Source organism: Sebastes fasciatus, chromosome 19 (genome assembly GCF_043250625.1).
Source record: "Sebastes fasciatus isolate fSebFas1 chromosome 19, fSebFas1.pri, whole genome shotgun sequence".
NCBI lineage: Eukaryota > Metazoa > Chordata > Actinopteri > Perciformes > Sebastidae > Sebastes > Sebastes fasciatus.
The window spans coordinates 11177530-11202733 of NC_133813.1; the positions used below are offsets into that span (position 1 = coordinate 11177530).

General features: G+C 40.4%; 1 protein-coding gene across 3 annotated transcripts in view; it reads left to right on the forward strand.

Moving 5' to 3' along the window:
- lrrtm4l1 (leucine rich repeat transmembrane neuronal 4 like 1) overlaps positions 1–24080 on the forward strand; it is a 143707-nt gene extending 119627 nt beyond the window's left edge. For 2 of the 3 annotated variants that reach the window (XR_012591633.1, XM_074617818.1), the window contains exon 3: positions 22930–24080. Coding sequence is in view for 2 of the 3 variants with exons in the window: in XM_074617818.1 (XP_074473919.1) it covers positions 22930–22995 (66 nt within the window). In the remaining variant the exon portion in view is untranslated. Of the gene's footprint in view, positions 1–20177; positions 20304–22929 lie in introns of all 3 variants that reach the window. The other variant, XM_074617817.1, reaches the window with a different exon arrangement.
- Positions 24081–25204: the final 1124 nt, after the last annotated feature.

Sequence of the window (25204 nt, forward strand, 5' to 3'; positions counted from 1 at the left end):
AGGTGAAAGCCGATGACTTGGCAGAAATTTGGGGTTGGCATCTGGGGGGGCCAACCAGTGGCACCAGCCACTTCTTTTTTTAGCTGAAATGCCAGTTTCATATTGCATTTCAGTGGACTAAATACACATTGGATCAATTTTGAATTGAGAATCTATGGATGACACCAATTGAATAGGCATCATTAACAGCAGGAACACTGTCGCACCTATTCATTTTATAGATAGATAGATGTACTTGATCCCAGATTGGGAAATTATTGTGTTACAGCAGCAGTAGGAACAGTACATACATAGTAAATATACATATCAACTCTAGAGATATGTCTCTAAAGAATATCTACAGAATGCACAGTATAAATATTTATTAGTATACATTACTTCTAATCAGCAGTACACTATACAATATGGTTGCAATATGAACATTGCATGACACTATTTTATAGTCCACTACTCAACTTTCTATTAGATGACGATAATGTCACTAGACAGTTTGAGGTTCACTTTGTGTTTTTCCCTTTTACAAGCAAATGCTATTCACAAACTCCAGATTATTCTTTCATGAGCTGATAAAACACAGTGGGATGTGCTTTATGAAGTAATAAACCGGGTTAGTAGTTAAAAAATGGATGTTGTTTTCAGACAAAAATGTCTTTTGAAAGTTGTGGCTGCATTGGGAGAAAAAAATACATATTTCATGGCATTGCATTCCTGAGTTCTTCAGCGATATCTGATTGTATTTCAACCACAATTGCATATTATATTATTAATTTTTAGCGTAGGCCTAACACGTCTGGCGTGTTCAAAGCCTAAATGGCACATTTTCTTTTAAAAAATGGAGCTTATTGTATGAGGTTTTGATTAGAAAGACTGCATTTTCACTTCAGATTATGACATGCATGGAAATTTACACATGCTTTACATGCTGCTTAACATTCGTAGGAAAAAGCACGAAAAATGAGGAATAATTTTGTGTAAGATATCATACGAACCGTTGTATGAGGATACGTTGATCAGCAGCACAGGTATCGATAGCGGTATTGATAAAATCATAACGACGTCCATTCCTAGTCATCATTTATCTGTATGATAGATGGTTGAAATTGGACCAAAGCATGCACAGCAGGACTAGTAAAAGGATGAAAACACTTTAGTGGCATAAACAATCACAAAATCAGTCTAAGAAATCAGCATTAGGTAATTTACAGGAGAAAACAGATTAGCCAGTTCACCGTGTCTCTCTGGTCTTTTCCTCAAGCCCTCCCTGCCTTATGGAGATACCGTGCTTGCACCCCTCCTCCCCTCAGGCAGCTTTGAAGAGAGAAGGATGTCACACAGCCAGCCACCGCGCTCACTTTGCATGTCCCGTGGCTAATTTCCCCTCCAGTTCCGTTCCACTTGATAGGCGTTCCTCCAAAAAGCATTTAGAAGAACACTTTTCATTTTACGCTCCCTCTCCCCTTTACCCCAGCAGTTTTAAGGAACTATTAAGGGCTTACGTGCAAGCGGGCGTGTGCCGCGGAGAGCAATCTCAATGAATATACAGTAGGTCTCATATTCCGGTTAACCCGCACCAAATTCTCCCTTTCAGGCGCAGAAACAGCAGCTTTTTAATGTGTGCATCGTGAAATCCTCTCTGGCCTTGAATAATTAAATTCATCATTTCTGTGATCAAGCAAGATGGAGTTTTAAAAGACTGAATTATTAAGAGGGTTTTATAGTTTATGGAAAGCTTTCTGTTTCTGTTCAATGCAGCTTTTGAGCTCCCACTGGAGTGCGAGCGAGATCATGCTGCTCTTGTCAGCCAATAAATGAACTGCTGTTAATGGAAACGGGGGGCTAATGAGGGCAAGATATATGTTTTTCTCGGCTTGGCTCAAGTGTTTTTCTGGTCGACAAAACAGAGGAAAACTGAAAAAATAATACCTTCGTTTGTCATCATTTGGTAAACGAACAGCTGCCCGGACGACAGTGCCGGCAAACCCCTTGGTGGGAAGTATTTCCACTTATTCAGTGCAACTACCTCTTAAATATCTCAGAGGGGCAATTTCATGCCCTCTTCCCTCGATTGCCGGGTCCTCCTCAAAAGAACTTCTCCCCGCAGACGCTGCACCGGATGATGATGCATGTACTGAAGTGTTGTAAACGTGGCTCTTCACCCCAGGCGCTCCTCCCAATTGCACATGCTGAAATACAGTCATACGTACTCACAAACCCCAATGAGCCGTGTATTATTAGCAGCATCTGGAGCTTGGCTCGGCCCTGAAGCAAAGACAAATAGGGATCTTCTGTTTTACTGGATAGCACAACAAAAACACAGAGAGGAGATTCTACAGCATATTTTTGTGTGTATCCATGTGTGTTTGTGTCTTAGACTGGAAAGGGGAGACAAGCTCAGTCGCGTCTTATATAAAAGATCCACCCCCTCTATTGCCCTAAATTGAATTTTATAATCTTCTACCTGCCCCCCCTTTTCCACTTGCCACGGGCTTTGGCAGCCCCTGCGCGCTTCATCCTCCGATAACAGTAGCATCAACCCACCCACCTTCACTTGTTCTGTCAAAAACCCGCAGACATCCTATTCTGCCACGGTCTTTATAACTACAAAGTCGGCGCGAATACATAACCGCCCTAAAATGAGCAGATACTGAATGGGAATAAGTGTAACTAGCAGTATCGTGACATGACTCCACTGCACAGTGGATGTGTAATTAAAATGAACAACACTTGCCTACACACGCTCACACAGTCTCTTTACAAAGGAGGTAGTGTTAATATAGCGCTCAAACAAATAATTGATGAGATGGTCAACAGAAAACCATTAACAACAATTTTGATAACCAAAGAATTCCAAACATTTGTTGTTTCTTGAGCTTTTCAAATGTCAGTATCCGGAGCGAGCCCCAGGCAACGAGCACACTTTACAAAACTTCTAGCCCTGACAGGAAATGACCAGGTTAGAGAAACATGTCTCTGGCTGGACTCGAAACAGTGAAGTTGGAATTACATGGTTAGCATCTTAAACACCTACGCCACCAGGATGACGCAGGCATACTTTTACTCTTCTAAGTCCATCTTAATACTATTCACATGCCATGTGTATATCCAGTTTAGAGCTAAAACAAGTGATTTATTAGTCAATAAATGGACATACTATTAATCAGCAACCGTTTTAATAATATAATCAATGAATTAGTAATGTCAGTTTCAAGAAAATACTACAGAAGATTTCCTGGATCTACATTTTGAGGATTCTTTTCTTTGTCTTATGTGATAGTCAGTTGTTGTTGATGTTAGCAAAATGACCAAAATGCACCCCCCCTCCCCCCTTTGTTAACCTGCCATGCCCCCTCTCCATCCCCTAGTAGCAAAGAGAGTGCAGGGGCAGAGGGGTTGTTTAGTTGAATTTGTTCGTCTAGTCTGACTCACTCATTGATCCTTTATCTGACTGAGGACTGTAAATTGGTAAATCCATGGCGCTGTCCATGGTGCTGAAGTAATTGCGCTTTCTTTCTCTCAGTCTCGGCCTTCTGTAACTTTTGTCTTGATAATCTGTGTCCGCATCGCCTGTCGGTGGTTTATTTCACAACAATGACCGGCTCGCTGTACATTCCCGCTTACGTATGTACTCTATAGAGTAGTGACACCTTCATGATCAAAGGGACAAGTACTTGTAGTCGTGGAAGAGCCAAAGGGTCATAGAGACACATCGGCACCTGTAGTGTTCCTATAATATTTTTATGGTCATTCAGTAGCGTCTGTGCTGCTGAAAATACACCCCCAGACCGAGCCACCTCTGTAACAAAATATTTTAGGGGAGACATGAGTACAGTTATGGTTAAGGTGTCCTGCAACAATGTCCTGTAGGAAGTGTACATGGTGGTGTGTGTTAGTTGGTGGTGTGGAGGCTGGGGGTTGCTCCCATTGGTCCTTCCTCCCTGTTAGAAATTAACAAATCACCATCTGGTGGTAGAAGGGAGAGTAAATCTTCTGGGTTCATCATTTATCTGGGCTGTCTGGCTGTCTGACAAAACAATCAATGTGGAGATGTCACCTCAGGCTTTGGGAAGTTGTGATTGACTCGTTTCACCTTTCTCTGACGTTTGATAGACAAAGTGATTATCGAGAAACAAATATCCACTAGCTGCAGACGAACTCCTGTCCATACTGGCCATGAAGCAATTCCTTTTTTTTCCCAAAACAACTCTGTATATGAGGGACAACATTCACAGTCCACGTTCCATCCTGCGTCCAATTTTATACTCTCTTTAGTACTACTTGTGTCTCCCTTGACAGTGTGTTCTTGCGGTGGCGGATTCCTCCTTTTAGTTGCATTGCCGGGATAAACAGCAGTAAACCTACATGCCAGGATGGAGACCGCTGAAGTTTCATATTAGATATTAGTGTTTTTCACAGCACCACGACTGTGGATTTTGTCCTCCATTTCTTACAGTGTAGTCACTTCACAAGGTGTCGCCTCATGGCCAGTGTGAAGAGGACTGATGGGACTGATTACAGCATCCCATAATCATGTCAGCGTACACATGGCATGTATTAAAAATCCAAATATATCCTTTAAAGTCCCCTTCAAGTCAAATATGTATTTTACTTGTTTTTGCTTCACTTTGATGTTAAAAGAAATAAGAAGTTTGCTGCCATTAGGGCTGCTCGATTATGGCAAAAATCGTAACCCTGATTATTTTTGTCAATATTGAGATCACAATTATTTAACACGATTATTCATTTACTTTGGAAATATCATGCATTTAGAAAGAAAATACTGTAGGCTGAATGATGAATCTGTTGATTCGTCATGCTAGGTTACTGGGAAAGGGGCTAAATATTGCTCCAAAGTTGAGTTGTCTTTCCTGCGAGGTGGCAAACGAGAGTGTTATAGCCAGTCTGTTTGCCCTCGGTGCCCATCGTGTGACGCGTGTGTTAGCCTTTAGCATGGCTTAAAATATTGTAATTTATGTAGCAGAACTATGTTTCTTCTTCTTTATTATCCCGTTAATCATCTCACAACCCCTCAGATTGCACCAAAAAAAAAAGAAAATTATAATTATAATTAATAATGAAAGATAATTATAAGTTGGAGCTCCAGTGTAATATTCTATTCCTACAGGGAATGAGCATACACACCCACCAACCCATTTTCCTTACTTAACCTTCCCTTGCAGCACCTTTGATTCCTCGTTTGGAGTTTTATCGGCAACTGTGAACCAGTGGAGTTTAGACAATGAGGGAAAATAAAGGCTGCTGGAATCAAAAGAGGAAAGAAGGAGGCACCATGCCATTCCAAGTGCTATTTATATAATTATGAGGCTGGTGGATAATGTGCAATCAAAAGAGTTTAGAGGCTGACTTTATGTGCTTTCATAAATTTGACAATATGATCCCTTTGCTAGTAGTTTATGCTGTAATTTGGCACAGTTCATTGTCTTGTGCTCCAAAGCAAAATAGATTTTTTTGTTTTTTTAAATATCATTCAATTCAAGTTAGAGAATATCAATATCAATTTCACACCATTGTTTTTTTCCGGGAGGAGTGCTTCATCGTAATTCGCCAGTGTTATCAGAATCATATTGTACAACACCATCCATATTTTATAGCCTCGTCTTGTCTTAATCTTTTCACTGTAAGTTGCTTTTTTTTCTGAACTGTATTTGCAGTATTTTTTATTTTTTTTTGCTTGTCACATTAATTTTTATTTCACAAGGTTCTGGCTCTTTATCTGCTAATGTTTGAATTATTAAAGTGTGGTTTTCAGGAGGGAGCAGAGACATCTGCGGAGATCACATATTTTGGAATGGTGCCCTATAGGCATACTGTTCATTTTAGCTGGAATCAGTCAGCAGCCACCCACGGAGGCCACTCCTTTTTGGAGAACAGAACAATGTCGCCTTAAGTTGCTTTTCTACTTAGGGTGAACGTTTAAAATGCTTTGCAGTTTATGCCATTGAAAAACGTGGACAGAAAGTTTTGTTTCTGCTTCTAAAGTTCTGACCCTCAGCTAGATCATGTTTTTTTAGTGTAAATAAAATGTGTTTTCAAGCATTCATTAACTGTTTATACCACATTTATGAATGCTAAAAATTTCTTTATATTGGCTTAGAAGTGCACTGTAGTGTTTTATACAAACCATGTATTAACTGTTTATATGCTGCTTATGAATGCCAAATAGACAGGGTTAAAATAAAGTGTAACCATATCGATATTAGATTTGATCGTATTTTTTATCGTCATTTTGCAGTAAGTACCAGTCCAATGAAATCTAGTTAAGCATCTAACCAGAAAGCAAATTTGCTATGTCAGTATGTGACTATGATGACGGTGAATCCTTGGTTTAGAGTTTATGTTACCAAATATGCAGTATTATCTAGCCCTATTTTTGCCTTTTTGGAAAAGTTTCTGATTAAATATATTTGTTCTTCTTTCACAAAATGATTCCCCCTCTCCTTTAATCAGTTCTTGTAAAAACTAATGATGTGAAAAAACCCTGTAAAGGAGCTTACCCATCATGCACTTTACAGCCTGTTACTCCACACAAGGCGCTCTAACACAACACCATACGGGGGCTCTCCACTTACACAGCAAACACAGTCTGAGGCCGTAAAATGCGGACCTACTGTGGGAAGGAAGTAGTGCTGGAACCTGTGTGCAGAAATACTTTTAGTACATGTTATGACATCGTTTTTTTTCTCAATTTATGCATTATTGTTGGTCATTATGGGAGTATTTTTTAGGTTAACTAGTCAAATACACTCACTTTTAGGCTTTTCCGTTGTCATAAACTGGGATTGGTCGGCATCCCGATAGTGTTTTTATACCCTTGAAGAACTTCATGGTATCACATTCAGGATCATGATATCATTTGCATTCCATTTTCTGTTAAATGTCACATTACGCCTGCTATTTACTAACAGCTGAGTATGACACTGTCACTAGTAGTGGCAGTAGGAGTGCTAATTGCACAATTGCACCCTCTGGCAAGTGTCAACAGCCTCTCCAGTGGGAAGGGGAGGGAAATGAAAAAAGATGTCTCCTACAGCTATTTTGCTGTTCTTCAGGATTAAAATCTGATATCACAAAGTCACAGCTGATTTGGAACAGGTCAGCAGGATTTGCATGACGAACCTTTAACAAAGGATAGGAAGACAACAAACCCATGCCTCGTAGTGTCCGCTGGTGTCCAAAGACATTAAACACAGCAAAACACATTTGTGTTACCGGCGCTGCTTCTGCATGGCAGGGTTCTGTCCAAAATTAAGCTAATTAAGTGTCTGAGCTAAACTTTAAAACTCAACTAATCACGCATGTCCTTTTGGCCAGAAAACTAGAAAATAATGGCCCAGTAGCCTAAAGATAAAACTGTGTTTGTGTTTTGTTGGATTAGTAAGAGCGCTCAGCCAGAGTCCTGTCATATTTGGATGAATTTAAATTTCCGTAGTGTGTCTCCACCACCCCTTTAGATGTAAAATACGAGTTTTAGGATGTCATGTTTTATCCCCTCCTATCCAAGCCAGGAAACTAATGTGAGATCGTGAATGTTTGGCCCTCACATTACACAAAACATTAAAAGTGACATCTATTTATGCAAACTGAAATAAAAAATTATACGTCATCAAAAAAGGGATGACAGTTTCATGAAATAAATGATACATTCCAAACCTCCAATCTTTATCAGACCGATAGAAATCTTTTGATAGCAGCCGTTTTGATCAAAAGGTCAGAGCAATTTTAGAACCGAGAGTGGGGAAGTGTATGAGTAACTCACTCCCCCTCTTTCAACAAGTACCAGAAACACAACTGAATGAGGCACCATTCTCTCTGAGCCCGGTCTCCTCTCATTTCATATCATCTGCACCATTGTCTTCAAATTCATCAGCTGAGTGCACTTCCTGTATGATTGTATGATTGTATGACGTGAATTACTGGAGCCTTTTTTCCTGTAGCTTGAATAAGACTAATTTAAATGTACTTTCAGTGTAAGTACTGTTAATTGTCACATGACAGGCTTTTAGTGACTATTTTCGTAAACCACTTGAAGCAGAACACTTATAGGGAGGATGTATGCTTACGTAGGTTTTGTAGAAAAGTTGTGGATGCATCCGTGTCTCCATCTGGCCAGACTCAAACCACCTAACTGGATTTCAATCGGTCTCGAATGCTACTTGGATGCATTTTCTCTTAGATTTTTGTGTGATCAGACAGCTGTCCAATCCGTCCAAGACGCACAAAGTGATTAATAGCTAGTAGGGGTTTAACGATCCATCATTCTGGATCGATGTATTGAATGATCAATGATCCAATATAATCGATGCAAAGTGAAAACATCAATACATATCATCATCTTTAAGATGCACTTTTATTTTGAAATACCCATGGCACGTCTGTTTAACCATTTCTGTCCAAGCGCACCCCATTCCTAGTGGCGCTTCGGTTATGCATTCCGCAAGGACGGCCGCTTGGGACATGAGCTGACGTGGAATCATGACGAGGAAACTGATAAAAAAATATGCGATTCATTTGTGATTTATCGCAATTAAGTATGGACAATCATGCGATTAATCGCGATTAAATATTTCAATTGATTGACAGCCCTACTTTACAGTAAACGTAACGGTATTTGACATCAGTCAAGTTTTAAGTTCACCACAATCAGGTCAAATCCCAAATTATTCGAGCACACTCCAAGACTAGAACTTCATATTGATGATATTTACACTTTTTAATTTAAAATGCGGCCCTTTAAACTGCCTTTTTCCCATTTGGTTCACTTTATCTACAGCCAGCCGTAACACTGCCATCACAAAGCAATCAATATACAGTGTTTTCCTGCTCACCAACAGCTTCGCATGGTCAAAATCAATTATTGAAGACACCGCATATACACTATATAAACTACAACAGCGCTGCATTATGAATAAACAGTGGCCTGCTTGAAAGGCTTAATTTGAGTTGACTGATTTCCATTTTCCTCCTAATAAAATGAGATTGTACCAATATCTGTCCGAACTGAATATAATTAATCATCTAAAAAGGTTTTTATCGTGATCATTACATTGAGTCCGTTTTAATTTACGTCTTTCTCTCGTCCTGATGCCAAAAGTGCCCTCCTGTAACCAGTGGCCAAAATGCTGTCCAGTAGAAATAATGGAATAATAAAAGCGTTTACAACAACTCTATCATACTTAATCATATTCAAATGCATTGTATTGCATCAAGACAGGGCTGAACGGCCTGAAAATGCGGATTTTGATTCCATATAGAAATGTTTACTGAGTCAATGTCAGACGGAAAGATACAAACCCCATAATAGATGACATTTTCTCATATTATTAGCAATAAAACAAAACATATAGACTTGCTGCTGCACATTTTGGCACCTCACTAGATGTCAGCCATGAACCAACAGTGTGCATTTGGTAATGATTTATTCAGGCTTATGAAATGTTGATTAATTGGAGTGTCTGTGACCGCAAAAATAATACACACGAACTCTAATTTAGAGTGACTTTTTCTTTCCTCGGTACGTTATTATTGGGTAATTTCATACGGCTAAGTCATTAAGGTCTGTCAAATACTCATCAGTTTAAATATCCATGTAAAAACTAACAGTCAATAAAAGAAAATTAGAAAAATTGACTCCAGTTTTGTGGCGCCTTTGCAGCTCGGAGTAATCACAGTGTATTGAGGCCTTATTACCTGTTACTCAGCTATGACACAGTATTCCCTAATGCAACTAGATGGCATTGATGATGGAAAAAACTGCTTTTGATAAAAACAGACGTATGAACCCAGCTGTAGAAGTGTTAGTCACAGAACTGAAGAACTGAGGGAACGTCCTGAGCTGAGATGAGAGGGTCTACAGGGAGCCGACATGACAAAAAGCAGGACCCCTGTGTCGCTCAGTTTCCAACTGGGCCCTAGAAGACAAGTGGGAAAAAAGATTTGGATTTGAATATAGACACACAGTCTTATAGCAGCACAGTTCACAGTAGTGCAGGGCGATATGAGGACATATGCCAAGCAAAGATGGAAATTTGGCAACTGCCAGAGATTTTTTTCTATAGCAAAAAAAAAAGCCTAGTCATGTGAAATCCATAGTTCAGTGTCTTTTTTCAAGGTAAAGCTGCACATTTTAGAGAGCCCTTTTATCGTGACAAACCCCAAAGGCACACCTGTGTGATGATCAGGCTGTTTAATCAACATCCTGCCAGGTGGATGGATTACCTTGGCAAAGCTGAAGTGCACACTAACATGGATTTAAACAAATTTGCGAACACAGTTTGAGAGAAATAAGCCTTTTGTGTGCGTAGAAAAAGTCTTCGATCTTTTACTTCAACTTGTGAAAAATGTTTAAGGGTGTACTTAGAGTCTGTGTGAGGAGCATCAGGGGTTCAACGAACTCATATGTAAGCCCATTTGCGTCAGTATTAGAAGGTAATAGCAACTGACGTAATATAAAGAGTGCGAAAGTCTGCTCAGGGAGGAGGTCGGTGTGGATGGACGGGTCAAACAAACATGTCTTGTCCTGTGTTAAACCCAATCAACGTTGACTTATTTTACCTTATTTGTGTTTCGTAACTTCCACACTTAACTAACGCTGCGTACGTAAGTTCCGCAACAAACTTATTTGAACCCAAAACACGATCTTTTCCTAAGCCTAACCCAGTAGTTTTGTCACTAGAGGTTTGGAAATGTTTCGATTGTAAGATGCATCACAATGTGGACGATTCTGCATCGATGCAGTGAGTCTTTACTGCATTTCGCAGTCATTTACTGTTGCACTCGTTTCTCTCCTCTCTCCTCATTTCTCTCCTCTCCTTTGGTGTTTCACTGAGGGTGGAGCTTTGCACACACACTCTCTGTGTGTGTGTGGAGCTGAGAGATGGCATCCAAACACTCGGCAGTCCGCTAACTTGTTGCTCTCGCCGCCAATATTAGCTGCTCTGTTTCAACAATGTTCTGCTGAAAAAACATGCAGGCTGAAATTCAAGCGTGGTGTTGTTCCATCTGGAGATGCAGTGACCTAAACCATGTAATTGTAGAAGCGCAATGAGTAAGGCAAAGTCCACTAGCCGCGGGGCTATTTCATGCAGTGTAAAACGCCAGAGGCATGTAGTAAGTGCCCTGTCTTACAGCTGCTATGTGAAAACCTTATTTTTCTAGATTACAACATACTTATAATGCCCTGCAGGAGGATTTATGTTTTGTTTTTGTAATGTTTATGTACTGACGTGGGTCCCAAAGATACTGACTGCTTGTATTAATTAATGAGAAAGTAGCCATGTGCAGTAGAAATATGAGGATGTGATACTTTGAGATGCTTTGAGAGAATCGTTGTGCGTATGAATCGTTGACAGGTGATTCGTAATCGAATTGTGAGGCCAATGAAGATTCACCTCTATTTGTTGCCTAAACCTTAAACTTTATTAGAATCATCATAGACTGTACATACAGGTACATACATGACATTTTTTCCTCTAAAAAAGCCATTTTCATGTGCATGATATTATCTAAGTGTAAAGTCCATTAGTACGAGTCATAGTTTGAAGCGCAGTGTTGGTATTTGACGAGTCGGGAGTGAGAATGTGTTGGTTAGGATGCTCCAGAAGAGAAGGTCTTTTGGACCCAATAGATTGCTAAACTGCATTGCCTTTCCTTTCTCACCAAGATGTCTGTGTGTGTGAACCATGTCAGATTTTCAGTGATGTAAACCCCTAAGGTGCCCACCCTCTCCTCAAGTGTCCCGCCAATCCTCAGGGGTGTGCAGTTCCTGTGAGGCTTCTTCCCCAAAATCCACAACTAGCTTTTTGGGTTTGCTGCCATTTAGTAAGAGGTTTTTGGCTTTGTACCATAGTGCCCCACAGGCCGTAGTCTAGGTAGGCCTTCCTTTTCATCATGGTTGGTGATCCAGCCTGTCACTGCAGTGCCATCAGTAAATGTGACGATGGATTTGGATTCGTTACTGACTAGATATCAGCCAATCAGACAAAAATTGAAGAAATGAAAGTTACGCAGATGTTTTTAGTTTCATTTTTCATTCAGACTATCCACAAATCTATTCATGTTTTTCATTTTAAATGTATCTGACAACAAAACAAAATGTAGATTACATTTTCAAACTTGGAAAACTGATAAGCAATCCAAGTGCCATTGCTGATCCCAACCAAGTAGCTTATTTGCGTAGGCGTTCTGCAGGTTTGAAGGACAGCTATAGGGGTAAAGCAAAGGAACAAAACTGCTGAGACTAACATGCTCTTAATAATGCAGAGATGAGGAGAGTTCAGAAGTTCGAGCGTGAGAAAGAAAGATAGAATAAAAGAGAGGGAAAGCGAGCTGTTCTTGTGAGTGTGATGATGGAAGACAGTTGGAGAATGAGGGAAATGTTAGGTGATGCGTATCTCAGGTGGAAAGCTCCCCTTGATATCCTGTTGCTTATGATGCAACACTATTCAGTATTCTTTAGTGTATTCATGATTTCAGAGCGGGCTGATCACTGAACTGCATTGTCTGACGAAACCTTTTTCAAAGTTGTCTAAGACTTTCGAAAAACCTGTAATCCCAGCACAGTCATAGACTTGTCAAGCTGATATCAGCCCTTTCATAGGCTAGATGTTGCCTAGCAACGCAAGCAGCAGGAATTCTGAAGCTACAGGAACTATTATTTTTGTGATATTTCTGACAAAAGAGTAAGATCAAAGATGAGTTATACAACCAAAGAAATCATAAATATATTTTTAATTTGAGGACATGGTTTGTTGGCAACTGTGTATTCAGGGTTAACGGCAATAATGGATGACACCGTGGCCGCGTCTTCCATTACACCTGCCAAACGTGATCCCTTAGATGATACATGTATCCTACCAAGGGTAAGAAATGATGTCTTGCTTTATTTATGTATTTTTTTAATTGTGCGCCACATGATATATACAGAGAGAGAGAAGGTGTGTTGGGGGGAGGCAGGGTAACCTGCTGCTCCTAATGTGGTCATCCATCACCTGCATAAATCACAATCATCATAAATCATAACGCTCAGGCCCCCGATAAACATGCATGTGCATGCACTTACATAAATATGCGCACAAGCTGAGACATTTCATCAGGGACGTGCTCCGTTTGCTCCCATTCACAACTCAGTGGATCCGATTTCCTCGGGGAGATCTTTGAGCTCTATACTTTCAGACCACAGTTGGCATTTCTTGCTTAATGCATACACACACCAAATGGCTCTCTGTTTAACTTCAAATGATGACGACTTTAGAGCAGCTTACTCTCACTGGCCCACTTACATATGGGTCACTATACCCTCACTTCTAATGAAATACGTTTTGTGTTGTGAACACAGTTCAGCTCAGTCAAGCTTATTTCTTTTCTCCCAGATATTACTACAGACATAATAGCAAATTAAAAATACATTTGAGCATACTTGCCAACCCTCCTGATTTCACCGGGAGACTCACGTTTTTCATTGCCCTCTGCCGGTTTCCTCCCGGGGTCACAATTCGCCTGTATTTCTCCAGATTTATTTTTTCCCTTTTCGTTATAACAACCTGTTTCTGGCACTGCACAGCGTCTACAAGCTTTACTGTTCTCACCCGGACGACAATAAAGCTACACCAATACACCGGAAGAGAGCAGTTAATGCTTGTGTCGTGACACAGCACAGTGTTAGCTCATGTTTGAGCTGCGCTCGGCGTTGGGTGCAGCGCACATCACAGCGTGCAGCAACCAAAGTTGGGCTTTGCTCAACGTAGCGAAAAGCTGTCGTGGTGTAGCGCAAGCCATTGGAAATAATGGGTTTCAGAGCCCAGAGGTTCTCGTTGATGCGTTGTGTCTGAAAGGACCTTCAATGAGTGAGAGAAGGAGAGAGAAATGGAGAATACTAAGAGAAAGAAATACTCAAGCAGGGGCAAAAAATGAATAAAAACTGATGAATATTAGTGTATGCCAGAGATTCATACAAGTTTACGCCAGAGGGGTGAAGTATTCTGTGTTCTTTCTTGAGAATTAAAGGTCAAATGAAAATGCTGTTGGAGTGTACGTATTATTTAGTTATTTTCAGTCTTTTAAAGTCACCAGAATGCAGGAAAAAAAGTCTCTGAAACTCAATTTTTTTTTGCGGGAGGTTTCCCAGACCCCCGCTTTTGTTTTGAAATCCTCGTAATTTTTAAGGTCTCAAGGTGGCACGTATGCATTTGAGTTACACAAAAATATAAACATTTTTGACTGGACAGCCTTACAAACGTAAAAGTCTGTCACTGAGTGACTGAGTGACTGACTGACTGACTGACTGACTGACTGACTGAGTGATGAAGTTAGACGATTGGTCGGCCGAGTGTCGGAGTTTTCTCGTTGGCCGTTGCTCTTTCAAAATAAAAAGGCGGAGAACAGTCCTACGTTTTCAGGGGGAGGGGCGCGTGTCAGCGGTTCCACTTGCCGTCACGAGTGCTCCTCTATCGCTGCATTTCCATCAGATCTGGCGACGGAGGGCGTCTAAACGCTTTCCACTCATTTCCTATGGAGGAGAAGCCGAGTGCATGGTTGGAGTGTTGCAGCAAGTTGGAGAGCGTCTTTATTTGCATAAAGTTGAAAAATCTCAACCTTATGCAAATGAGCCCGTCCAGCGTGACGCGTCCGGCTCAAGAAACTTGGACCAAGCTGTGAAACTAAAGGACCTAAGTTCTAAAATGAAACAAGATTCAGTAATGAAGTAGATTTTGGTGGATTGTTTAGACGGATTAAAGTTTATAAAAAAGTTTATTGAATAGAAAATTTACGAGCCACCATGTTGTTTCCTGTTTGAAATGGCAAGCAGAAACCCAGGGACCAATCAGGTGCATTACAAAATAGGATACGTACCGTCACCGAGACTGGACCTGGTGGACATGTACCACTGCATTTAACATTATAGACATGACCACCGACTATTTGCGTAACAATTTAGCCACAAATTCACAAACTGACCATAAACGGTCCAGCCATATACTCGGTTTTGACCGAGTCTTGTTCAAAACAGCATTTGCTTCTAGAAACTGGAAGTGACTGGTCTTCACCGTCTGTTCTCTGTGCATCCAGTAATTGCATGCAGGTTGTAATGATATTTGTGTGGTATTGTATCCATACAGTTTGCTTACCATATTATACCTTTATTGGTATCCTGTAAATGTCGGAATGCTGTCATTGCAAAGTTTGCATTTTCAATCGAAGTCATAAAGTATGGCTGGAGGCGAAGTATTGCACTTGCCGTCAAGATTTTTATATTCATACATCCATGCTCTCAGCACCGATTTTAATCTGGGTACATATTATTTATGTATTTATAAAGAGATGGGGATGCATTTTAAAACAAGAACAGATATATTGTGCATTATGCTACATGTATTTTATTCTCTATATTTAAATTTGTAGTAGACATGCATGTTCTCTCAGATGTGTGCGGAAATATCAACTTAGATTACAAAAAAGATTAGAATTTTCCCATGATACATGAATTGCATCATTAATGTTTTAGAAATGCAATAGTCAGGCCTGACTGCTGTGACCTTGCTGAGAACACAATTAGAATTTTGTCGGCCCATTAGCAGGAAATCCATTCATTTACTTTTTATTTCCACTGAAATCTGTCTCGTTATCAAAGAGAGGATCCCAATTACGCCGAACCAACTTCTGCAGACATTTACAGACTTCTTTGTTCACGGCAGTCTATCTACCGTTATGTTCTTTTACCGGATACTGAAACATAAAAAAATAATGAATCAATACTGCTACTTATAAAGACAGAAATATCACTTGGTCTTGGTTCTTCAGAGGATTACGTGTTTGTGTCAGAGAGAGAGAGATTAAGAAACATTTTAAGTATTTGTGTTGGTGAGATCAAGAGCTTATTCAGGCATCAGCTCCCCAGAAAGTGTCCTTAACAATTGTTGTTTTTCTTTAAGCGGAGGTAAGCTCGGTCGTGGTGCTTTAATTTGCCATCCTTTGTCAGTTGAGATTAGAGGTGTCATGTCTGCCATAATCTCATTTGACCGAGTGTGTGAATCTAAAACAGACATGCAAATACACACTACATATGCGTATACGCAAGTATCCCTAACTTACGGCAAGTCACGGTCTCACTCATGCCGACGTGACAACATCGTCGGCGTAGAGTGTGTGTGTTTGTGTGTGTGTGCATTTAGTCCCGTCATGCTGGCTGTCCCTTTTTTATAAGTCAGTAAGAAAGAAAGTGTTAATTGGCCTTAACAGAAATCAATTCGGCTCTATGACTACCTCCGCTGCTGGCTTGGCGGAGGAGCAACACACTTCACGGCCCCACTGACGTGTGTTGTGACACCTTCTGTTTTTATTGTATATCATGTTATATATGTTATATTTTGTTGTGTTGTTCTTTTGTACGGCTGCTACCTTGACTGGGGTCTCTCTTGTAACAGAGATTTTTTTTTTCAATGGGACTTCCTGGTAAAGTAAAGATAATAAATAAGCAATCACCATTTTCTATTCACCTCGTCAAATGTCCACGGCAAACAGTTTAATATCCGTTCTACCCCTATTCTATTTCTATTGTTCATACAAATACTGTACATACTGGACATGTTTTCCAGACCAAAGTTGCAGTGCACACAGTATTCCAATTGTCTCATTAACTTTCCACAAAGAATTGACACATTCAGTCCGTTTCCTGCTTCTCTTTTCATGGTCTTTAGGGAAATAAGGGAACATGAAACGTCACACAAACATACAGGCAACGGGGTGGGGAAGTAGAACAGGGTAATTGGAGCCCAGAGTGAAAGTAAGAGGCTTTTGATCCCTTTGAGAGTGGCTGGTATATGTCTGGTACTTGCAGCTGTCCTGACTGAGAGCAAACTAATTACATCATGTTTGTAGCCTGCTAATTAGCATCCTAATTAAAAACACATAAAGGCGTTAGAGGGGGGTGGATGAAAGTCGGGACGGCTCTGGACGTGTAACCTGTGTTCTTGAAAAGACCAGAACTTATGTCTTAGAAGTGGTCAGTTTCTCTTTGGACTACACCCATAGCAAGAGAACAGAGTTTATAATTATGCACCTTTCAATTATGATCATTAGTGTTGTTTTGTCGTGTACACAATGATTTCAAAGCGGTGACAGACCAACACAAAGGCCCATTGTTTTCAGTTTCCAAAGATATTCACCAAAAAATACCCAGGTTTTATTTGTTTGTTTTTTGAGAAACAGATTTAAATTGATTTTTTCTCTCAGATTTTACAAATTAGTGACATTTTCTAAAGCAAAGTGTGAAAGGCAGAAAAGCTGCTTAATTAACCTGCCCTTCTTTACCTTCTTTATTATTTCATTTTGCTTTATTTAGTTTTGCCAAATTCTAAACATTTTCAACGCAGCCTCCCTACTTAGTATGACATTATATGCATAATGAATATTCACGCAAACATAACTTCTAGTTGAGCAGCGTGGTTTAGGTGTGTGTAACGACACAACAATAACGACTGTTCGTTCTTAACAACGATGGCGGCTCCTGAAAAGGTTAGCGTAGATTATCCAGTAGCATCAGTTATCAGAACTGGAGAGTATTTCTTCATTGAAAAACTGAAGGCTTTTCCAGATGGAAAAGATATTTTCGCTCTTCTCCCGACTGGCTTCGGCAAGAGATTGATTGACAGATGGTTCATCGAATCAACTGCCAAGGATTTTTTGAAAGTGCCTGCCCTTTTCCAAACAGTTTCTTATGACGGTTTCTCAGATGGTTTATATAAGCTGTTCGTCTTGTACATTAATTTGAATGCCATCACGCCAGAGTCTGGTTGGGAGTTCTTACCAATAATATCATCGACTAGGTCCTTAGGATGTATAGGGACCTTTCATGTACATTGATTAAATCCATAAAGCATCAAGAATCATTTAAGCTTTCCATATTGTCTTTACTTTTAAGGGCATACTGCACATTTCCATATCAATGCACACCACTACAGAGGACAATTCTAGCCTCAGTGGCCAGTCCCTCCCAGGATTTCATGTCCCAGGTTGGACGCAATTCATGCCATGTTACAATGTGTTTGGGGATTGACCAGCAGGGTGGCTACATCAGCCAAGTAATCTTTCCCTATCAAAGGGAAGTTGTCCAGTGTGAAACCACCAGGATCCCCGCCAGCTTCTCATGTCTTGTTTTTCCAACAACTAGAAGCCCATGCGGGGGAAAAATGGCATAGAGGAGGAGCCTTTTTTGTTATAGCGTGTGTGCAAACACAATACTCCCCAGGGTAGATTGTTATGGAGTGGCCTGTGATCCACAAAGGACAGTTGGTGTTTGTCCTTGAGGCAAACAAATCCTCTTTCTCTTTCCAAAATTCTAAATCAGACTCAAATTGTTAGGATGCTGTTGGCTTGTCTCTGAGGCAGAGGAGAGTACTTGTGGCCCAGTGACATAGGTTCTCTGAGATCTTGAGCTGTGTAAATAGCCAACAGCTAGACTTCTAGCACGCGCTGTCATGCTGCATTGGTGGGTAGGAAGGACCCCTGACCATAATGTTTGCCAAGTTTATCCTGGGCCCTTGCCAGCTTGTCGCAACTCCCACTGTGGCTAAAACCGAGAAAGCTACCTTGGCCTTGCTTTTAGAGATGTGCTGTTTTTGTGAAAGAAGAAGCAGCAATTTCAGAGGCTGCCACGCTCCTTTGGATACATTAAAAATGTTGCTCTGTTGCGAAAGGCCACTAGTGCTGTCCAGGTGGCCTAGAAAACAATGCTGGAGAAGCGGCAGCAAATCATTTTAGTTCCCTTTTTACTACTGGACAGCTCCACTTCTGAGAGAGTGAGGCACATGTCCCTGGTGACAGATAATAAAACCTCCTCATGGATCCTTTTTCGGCATGAAAGAAGCGAGCGGTCCAGCTTTGAATGCCGGCAGTAGACGTGATGAAAAGTGGTGGAGTCTGGGGACAAAAATATCCACAGTCATCCTGTCCTTTCATGCAAAGTGATGTTAAAAAGCACCATCTTCAACTTATGGCTGAAAGCCATCAAACGACTGGTGGCTGTTTGCAATGCAAGTGTTTGAAGCAGCTGAGTGAATTGCAGTACTCCTCATTAACTAAGCACTTAAAGAAAATCATGTTGAAGGAGCATAATGAGTTTTCGCAAATAACTGCTCAGCCGTGTCCACGAAGCAAACATTTGAGGGGCGCTGAAATAACTACATGATAGATTTTGACAGCAGCAAAACTACAGAATAAACAAGACAATAAAGTAAAACTGATTACTTAACATTTTGCCCTTGTTGTGAAAATTGGGGGCTTTTACCATCAAATAAAGCATAATGAGCCACACAACAGTTGGCACCGTGACCGCTATCTTACAAGCGATGCACTCCTGCAGTCACTCGACAAGGTGTGCTCTTGAATTCAGATGCAAGAGATGTGACTGCAATTACTTTCAAATTGCTGCTATGTCACTGCATTTGACCGCACACTGGATTGATTCAGGTTCCACAAAGCACCTTGTAAAAATGTTATTGAGCCGATGAACAAACAACAAACAAGGCAGAATGTGACAGGCAGAATGTTGGATAACTTGCAACATGTCAGAGATTGAGAGCAAATGCTAAGTAAGACTCAATAAATATATTAGAGCTGTCATTCGATTAAAATATTTAATCAGTATTAATCACATGATTGTCCATAGTTAATTGCAAATTAATCACACATTCTTTATCTGTTAAAAATGTACCTTAAATGGAGATTTGTCAAGTATTTAATACTCTTGTCAGCATGGGAGTGGACAAATATGCTTCTTTATGCAAATGTATGTACGTATATATATATTATTGGAAATCAATTAACAACACAATGACACATATTGTCCAGAAACCCTCACAGGTACTGCATTTAGCAAAAATATGCTCAAATCATAACATGGCAAACTCAAGCCCAACAGCCCAACAGCTGTCAGTGTACTGACTTGACTATTACTTGCCCCAAAATACATGTGATTATCATAAAGTGGGCATGTCTGTAAAGGGGAGACTCGTGGGTACCCATATAACTCATTTTCATCCACATATATTGAGGTCAGAGGTCAAGGGACCCCTTTGAAAATGTCCATGCCAGTTTTTCCTCGCCAAAATTAATGTAAGTTTGGAGTGTAATTTAGGCTTTTGCCTTGCGCATTGTGTCATTCACAGACCTTTTCATGCGACCGGGCTCTTTCGTATGTGCGACTGAACGGGTCGCCCACCAATCGGAAGGTCGGCGGTTCGATCCCCGGCTCCTCCAGTCCACATTTCGAAGTGTCCTTTAGCAAGATACAGGTTGGCACCTTGCATGGCATCCTCTGCCATCAGTGTATGAATGGGTGTGTGAATGGGTGAATGTTGGCATGTAGTGTAAAGCGCTTTGAGTGGTCGGAAGACTAGAAAGGCGCTATATAAATGCAAGTCCATTTACCACAGTCATTGATTGCTTATTTCCAGTGTTATACCAGATAAACAAGGCCGTCAAAGCCAGCGCATGCTTCACTACCAGTTGCAATGAGGCAAAAAGTGTTATATTAAATACTGTGTAATGACAACATTTAAATGGGTAGATGATCTGCTAATGCTCATCGTTTATTGCCTCTTTTTGTCCACCACCTGATAGGGTGATGTGTTTCTGTTGAAGTGTGTGTGTGCCTGTCAGAATGGTGCATGCCTCAGCTTTTGTGTCTGTGTTGCTTGCTTGAGAGTTCACATTAACGCGCATGTGTTCACAGCATAGCCTGAGCTTTTGCTGCGAGTTGTTTCTGCTTTTGTGCTCTGGTGAAATTGTCTAAGGTATGACAATTTGTGCAGGCAGCTGTCTTCGCTTCACTCACATCCACCTGAGAGCTAGATAAAGAGTTGAGTGAAGACTTATCAGCCCGTTTGATAACGTTAAAATAAAAGTTGTGCTCAGGGCATACTCGCCTGAGCCCTGTGTTACAGAGATCTGCTTCACACTGACAACAATCTCAGCTCGAGCAGCAAAAAATTGAGCCGGGATAATTTTCGAGCCGACTCTGAAAGCTTTAGAAATTGCTTAGCCGGCAAAACTCACAGCACTTGTGTTATTAAGGCGATGTGGATTTACCTATAGCCAAGTCGCAAATAGGCTCTTTTAAAGGTTAAGTTGTAGAGTGGAGGGTTTCAGAGGCAAGCTTGGATATGCCGGCTGTGTGTGTGTGTTTGCCTCTGCCTCTTTCAGTGTGATCAATCCAAAGCGTGTGGCTCTTAAATGAGAGTAAAATGTCAAAAAATCTCTCACAAATTTGCAACAACATCTCAACAAGCTTGGGTTGACCTGTGGGAAAGCGCTGACATTTAAAGGTCCCAAATTATTCACTTGTCATGATTTATAATTTACTATTTCTAGAGATGCTAATATGTGATAGGAACGAGCCTGTTTATTTTAAGTAAGAGTGGAGATGTAACCACACATTGCGTTGGTAATTAATTTAAAATGTAAGCACTTTATTTTTAGGGTTCAAACCCCGGAGGAGTAGAACCCAACTGAGTTTGTGTTGGTTTATTATTTGTCAGCTGGAATGAGCTAGAACCATGAAACTTGGCCCAATAACTGGAAATGATGTGCAAGTGCTTCCCAAGAAGTATGACTACACATGGTGGCGCTGTAATTAACACCCAAAACACGTTTTTAGAAAGGCCACGCCCCTCACACCGTAAGTCTGATTGACTTGAAATTTGACACACATGTCCAGCTCCATGTGCTCAACAAAAAAGCCCCAAGAACCACTGGAGTCCGCCCGACTAGATTTTCTGCCATTTTGAATTTTTTGAAAAACACATTTTTGACATGTCCTCCAAAACCGTTGGTTCGATTTGTACCAGATTTTTTGCAAATCGTTACTGGAACAAGCTAAATGAAAATTATTAACAGCTTGTTGATATGTCATTGCGTTTTGAAGATATTGACCAATGAACTTTAACCGCCTGATACCAGGCATGCGTTCCCGACCAATTTTGTCTTTCAGAGGCTGTAGCAGGTTCAGTTTTATAGCTTGAGTGAAGGTACTGATAACTAGAAAACCTAAGGAATCCACTGGTACCCACCATGTCATGTTAGCTTGTTGGAAATGAGGCTCAGTAACGCTCCAAAGAAAAAAAGAAACCTGGCATGGCCATTTTCACAGGTGTCCCTTAACTTCTGACCTCAAGATATGTGAATAAAAATGGCTTCTATGTGTACCCACAAGTCTCCCCTTTACAGACATTGTTATTTATGCAAAATTAATTTGCGATTAATCGTGATTAACTATGGAAAATCATGCAATTAATCTAAATTAAATATTTCAATGGATTGACAGCCCTACTTTAAATATATGTAAATACAGTATGTTATGAATGTACTCCTGACAATAAATCTAAAAACAAAATTCTGGAAAAAAAGTCTTGCTTGCACTTGTCATGTAATTAACTTACATACACTGACATAGTTATAATTGGTATTCCAGCCATTGTTCCGATGTCAATCAATGCTTGACTGGAGGCTAATTGGAATATCCATTGTTGCAAACAACCTGACAAAAAGTGACAAAATGTTTAGGTGAGTGGGTTCAATTGAACAGCTTTATTTTAATTGAATTATTTCTGCTTAAATTGAATTTTCAACATGAATACTTGTACGAGTTCTCTGTGTTGAGCTTTCATTTAATCTCTGTAAGACATTAGGGAAGTCTCTCCACCTCAGCCTTCTAAGCTATCTAAGTACATGGGATTTCATCATCTGCTTAATTGCTTACCCTAATTTGCTTTGCTAGCACTGTCACAGCCCCATTGTGCTGTTATCAAATCACTGGACACTGTAATTAACTTTACATTGTAACCACCACCTCTGTTACTGGCGCAGACCAGCTGTTAAATGGTTTTAACTTTATCGTCTTTTTTTCTTCTTTCCTTGCAGAATGAGTACACGTGCCCACGCCCCCTACCCGGTGCCTGGCTGGGAGATGTGCCTACCATCCATTAACCCCTAAAAGGAACTGCTTTGGATGGTGCAGCAAACTACACTGAAACAGGGATACAGGAGAGAGACATATGCAGAAGAACCCATAATTCACATTCAAGGATACATTTAAGATGGTCCTCCATGCTAACAAGGGCAACCACCGACCAAGACAAAGAGGAGATAATACGGTCTTTTTCTTTTTCTTAAGATTTTATAATGTGTCTTTTTTTTTTTTGGACCTGTGGTCATCAGCTTTGCTGCATTCCATCGTGCGTCATCACTACACAAATACTGACACAGATGGTTTTGGGAATGCAGTCCTATGGTGAATAGCAGAGCCTTGGAAGAAGACTCATGTGCACTAATGGATGGTTACAGCCAACACGGGAGCTTATTGTATAGACTATAATAGCTTGTAGTCTCCATGAGGACAACGTGGCATTGTTTCAAACACAGGCAAGGGACTGTACACATTCAAGAGGCTTTAAAAAGTTTAAACTGAGCAACTGAATCATTAATGAAAATGCACTGAACAGGTGGCTCTGACCGCTCTGCTAACACAGACGTGTATAATTTAAAGTGGGTTTCCATTCCATCATCCATATGAAGCATCATGTTATCACCTTTCGATACTTTTTTTGTAAGAAAGACTAATCAAAGGCTAGGATGGTGTAAATGTGCCTCACTGGAGCAGAAACATTATGAAAGGAGTTTCTGTGTAAGTTAAGAGGAATCCGCTTCATCAGGTGGAAATCAAGGCAGAAGCTGGAAGATTGTTTGAAGCCAGTGAAAAGTTGCCAGAGGAAAAGCAAACTATCCCCCAGCCAATGACCTTTGGTGAAGTTTTTTTGTTTGATTGTTCGTTTGCTTTTTTTTCTAAATTGTTTCTATTGCAATAAAACCTTGACTATTCTAGTTTGGAGGACAGTAAGGCTGCATTCACACGAGATCAGGAGATGCAGCGATTTGCCACAGGGTTGTACGGAGGTCTGGGCAGGTCACTTTAATGGCCCATTAACTGCGTCGATTAAAGTCTTTTGTTCGCTCATGGCTGGGTTGGACAGCTGATGATTGTCCATAGTTAATCACGATTAATCGCAAATTAATCACACATTTTTTATCTGTTCAAAATGACTTTGGTACCCATGGAACCCATTTTCAGTCACATATCTTGAGGTCAGAGATCAAGGGACCCATTTGAATATGGTAATGCCAATTTTTCCTCGCCAAAGTTTTGCGTAAGTTTGGAGCGTTATTTAGCCTCCTTCACGACAAGCTAGTATGACGTGGTTGGTACCAATGGATTCCTTAGGTTTTCTAGTTTCATATAGACCAGTATCTTCACTCTAGATTTAAAACTAAGCCCGCTACAACCTAATGCATTACCGCATTAACTTTGACAGCCCTAGTTTTTACTTTTCCGCCACAGGCCGCTGCGTTTTTTCCAGCATCAACTGCGGCAGCTGAAGCCCAAACGCACCACCCCCATTCAAAATGAATGGAAAATCATTTTCGTTTTCGCCGCACCGCCTGACGTCATGTGAATGCAGTCAAAGGGCAATCAGAAGCAAAAGAGGGAAAAAAGAAGAAGCTCCTATCAAATGTAATTTTCTGAAATTATAATGTTGTTAATGTTGTACTTTATGAATATGTGTTTCTGCCATTTTCAACACCAAATACCAAAGAGCCAAATGGAGCATTTTTGGCTCTCCCAACCAGGATTTGCTCTATTAAAAGAAAACCACGAAAAATCAAAAAGAAGCCTCAACTCCCCTCACGTCCGGCAGTGCTCTGTTACCCAATTGGCTTTTTCCTTTTTTTTACGTGTGTAATGTGTACGTCTTTGTGAACAAACGATCTTGCAACGACAGTCTTCGTCAGGAGGATCTCGTCCGAAAGATAACTTTGAGCACTGCTTACATTTTATGACTTGCGTTGAATACATGCTTCACTTTCCTTGAAAATAATCAGCCCGTCTCTTCCCTCGGAAGAGACTGTGCGTGTGCTTGTGTTTCATCCGTTTATGAGTTCTGAATTATATTTGAGATGCATTGAGTTGTGAATTGTTTGTTTCAACCTTCAGACATAATCTTTCTACACCGCAAAATGATTTTCTATTGTAAATTTCTGCTTTCCCCCCTTGAATTTGTTGATATTTAGTAAGCAGCTGTATTCTTTGTTCACTTTCAACAGTATGTTTTATAATGAAAATAATGACTTTATTGGTGAG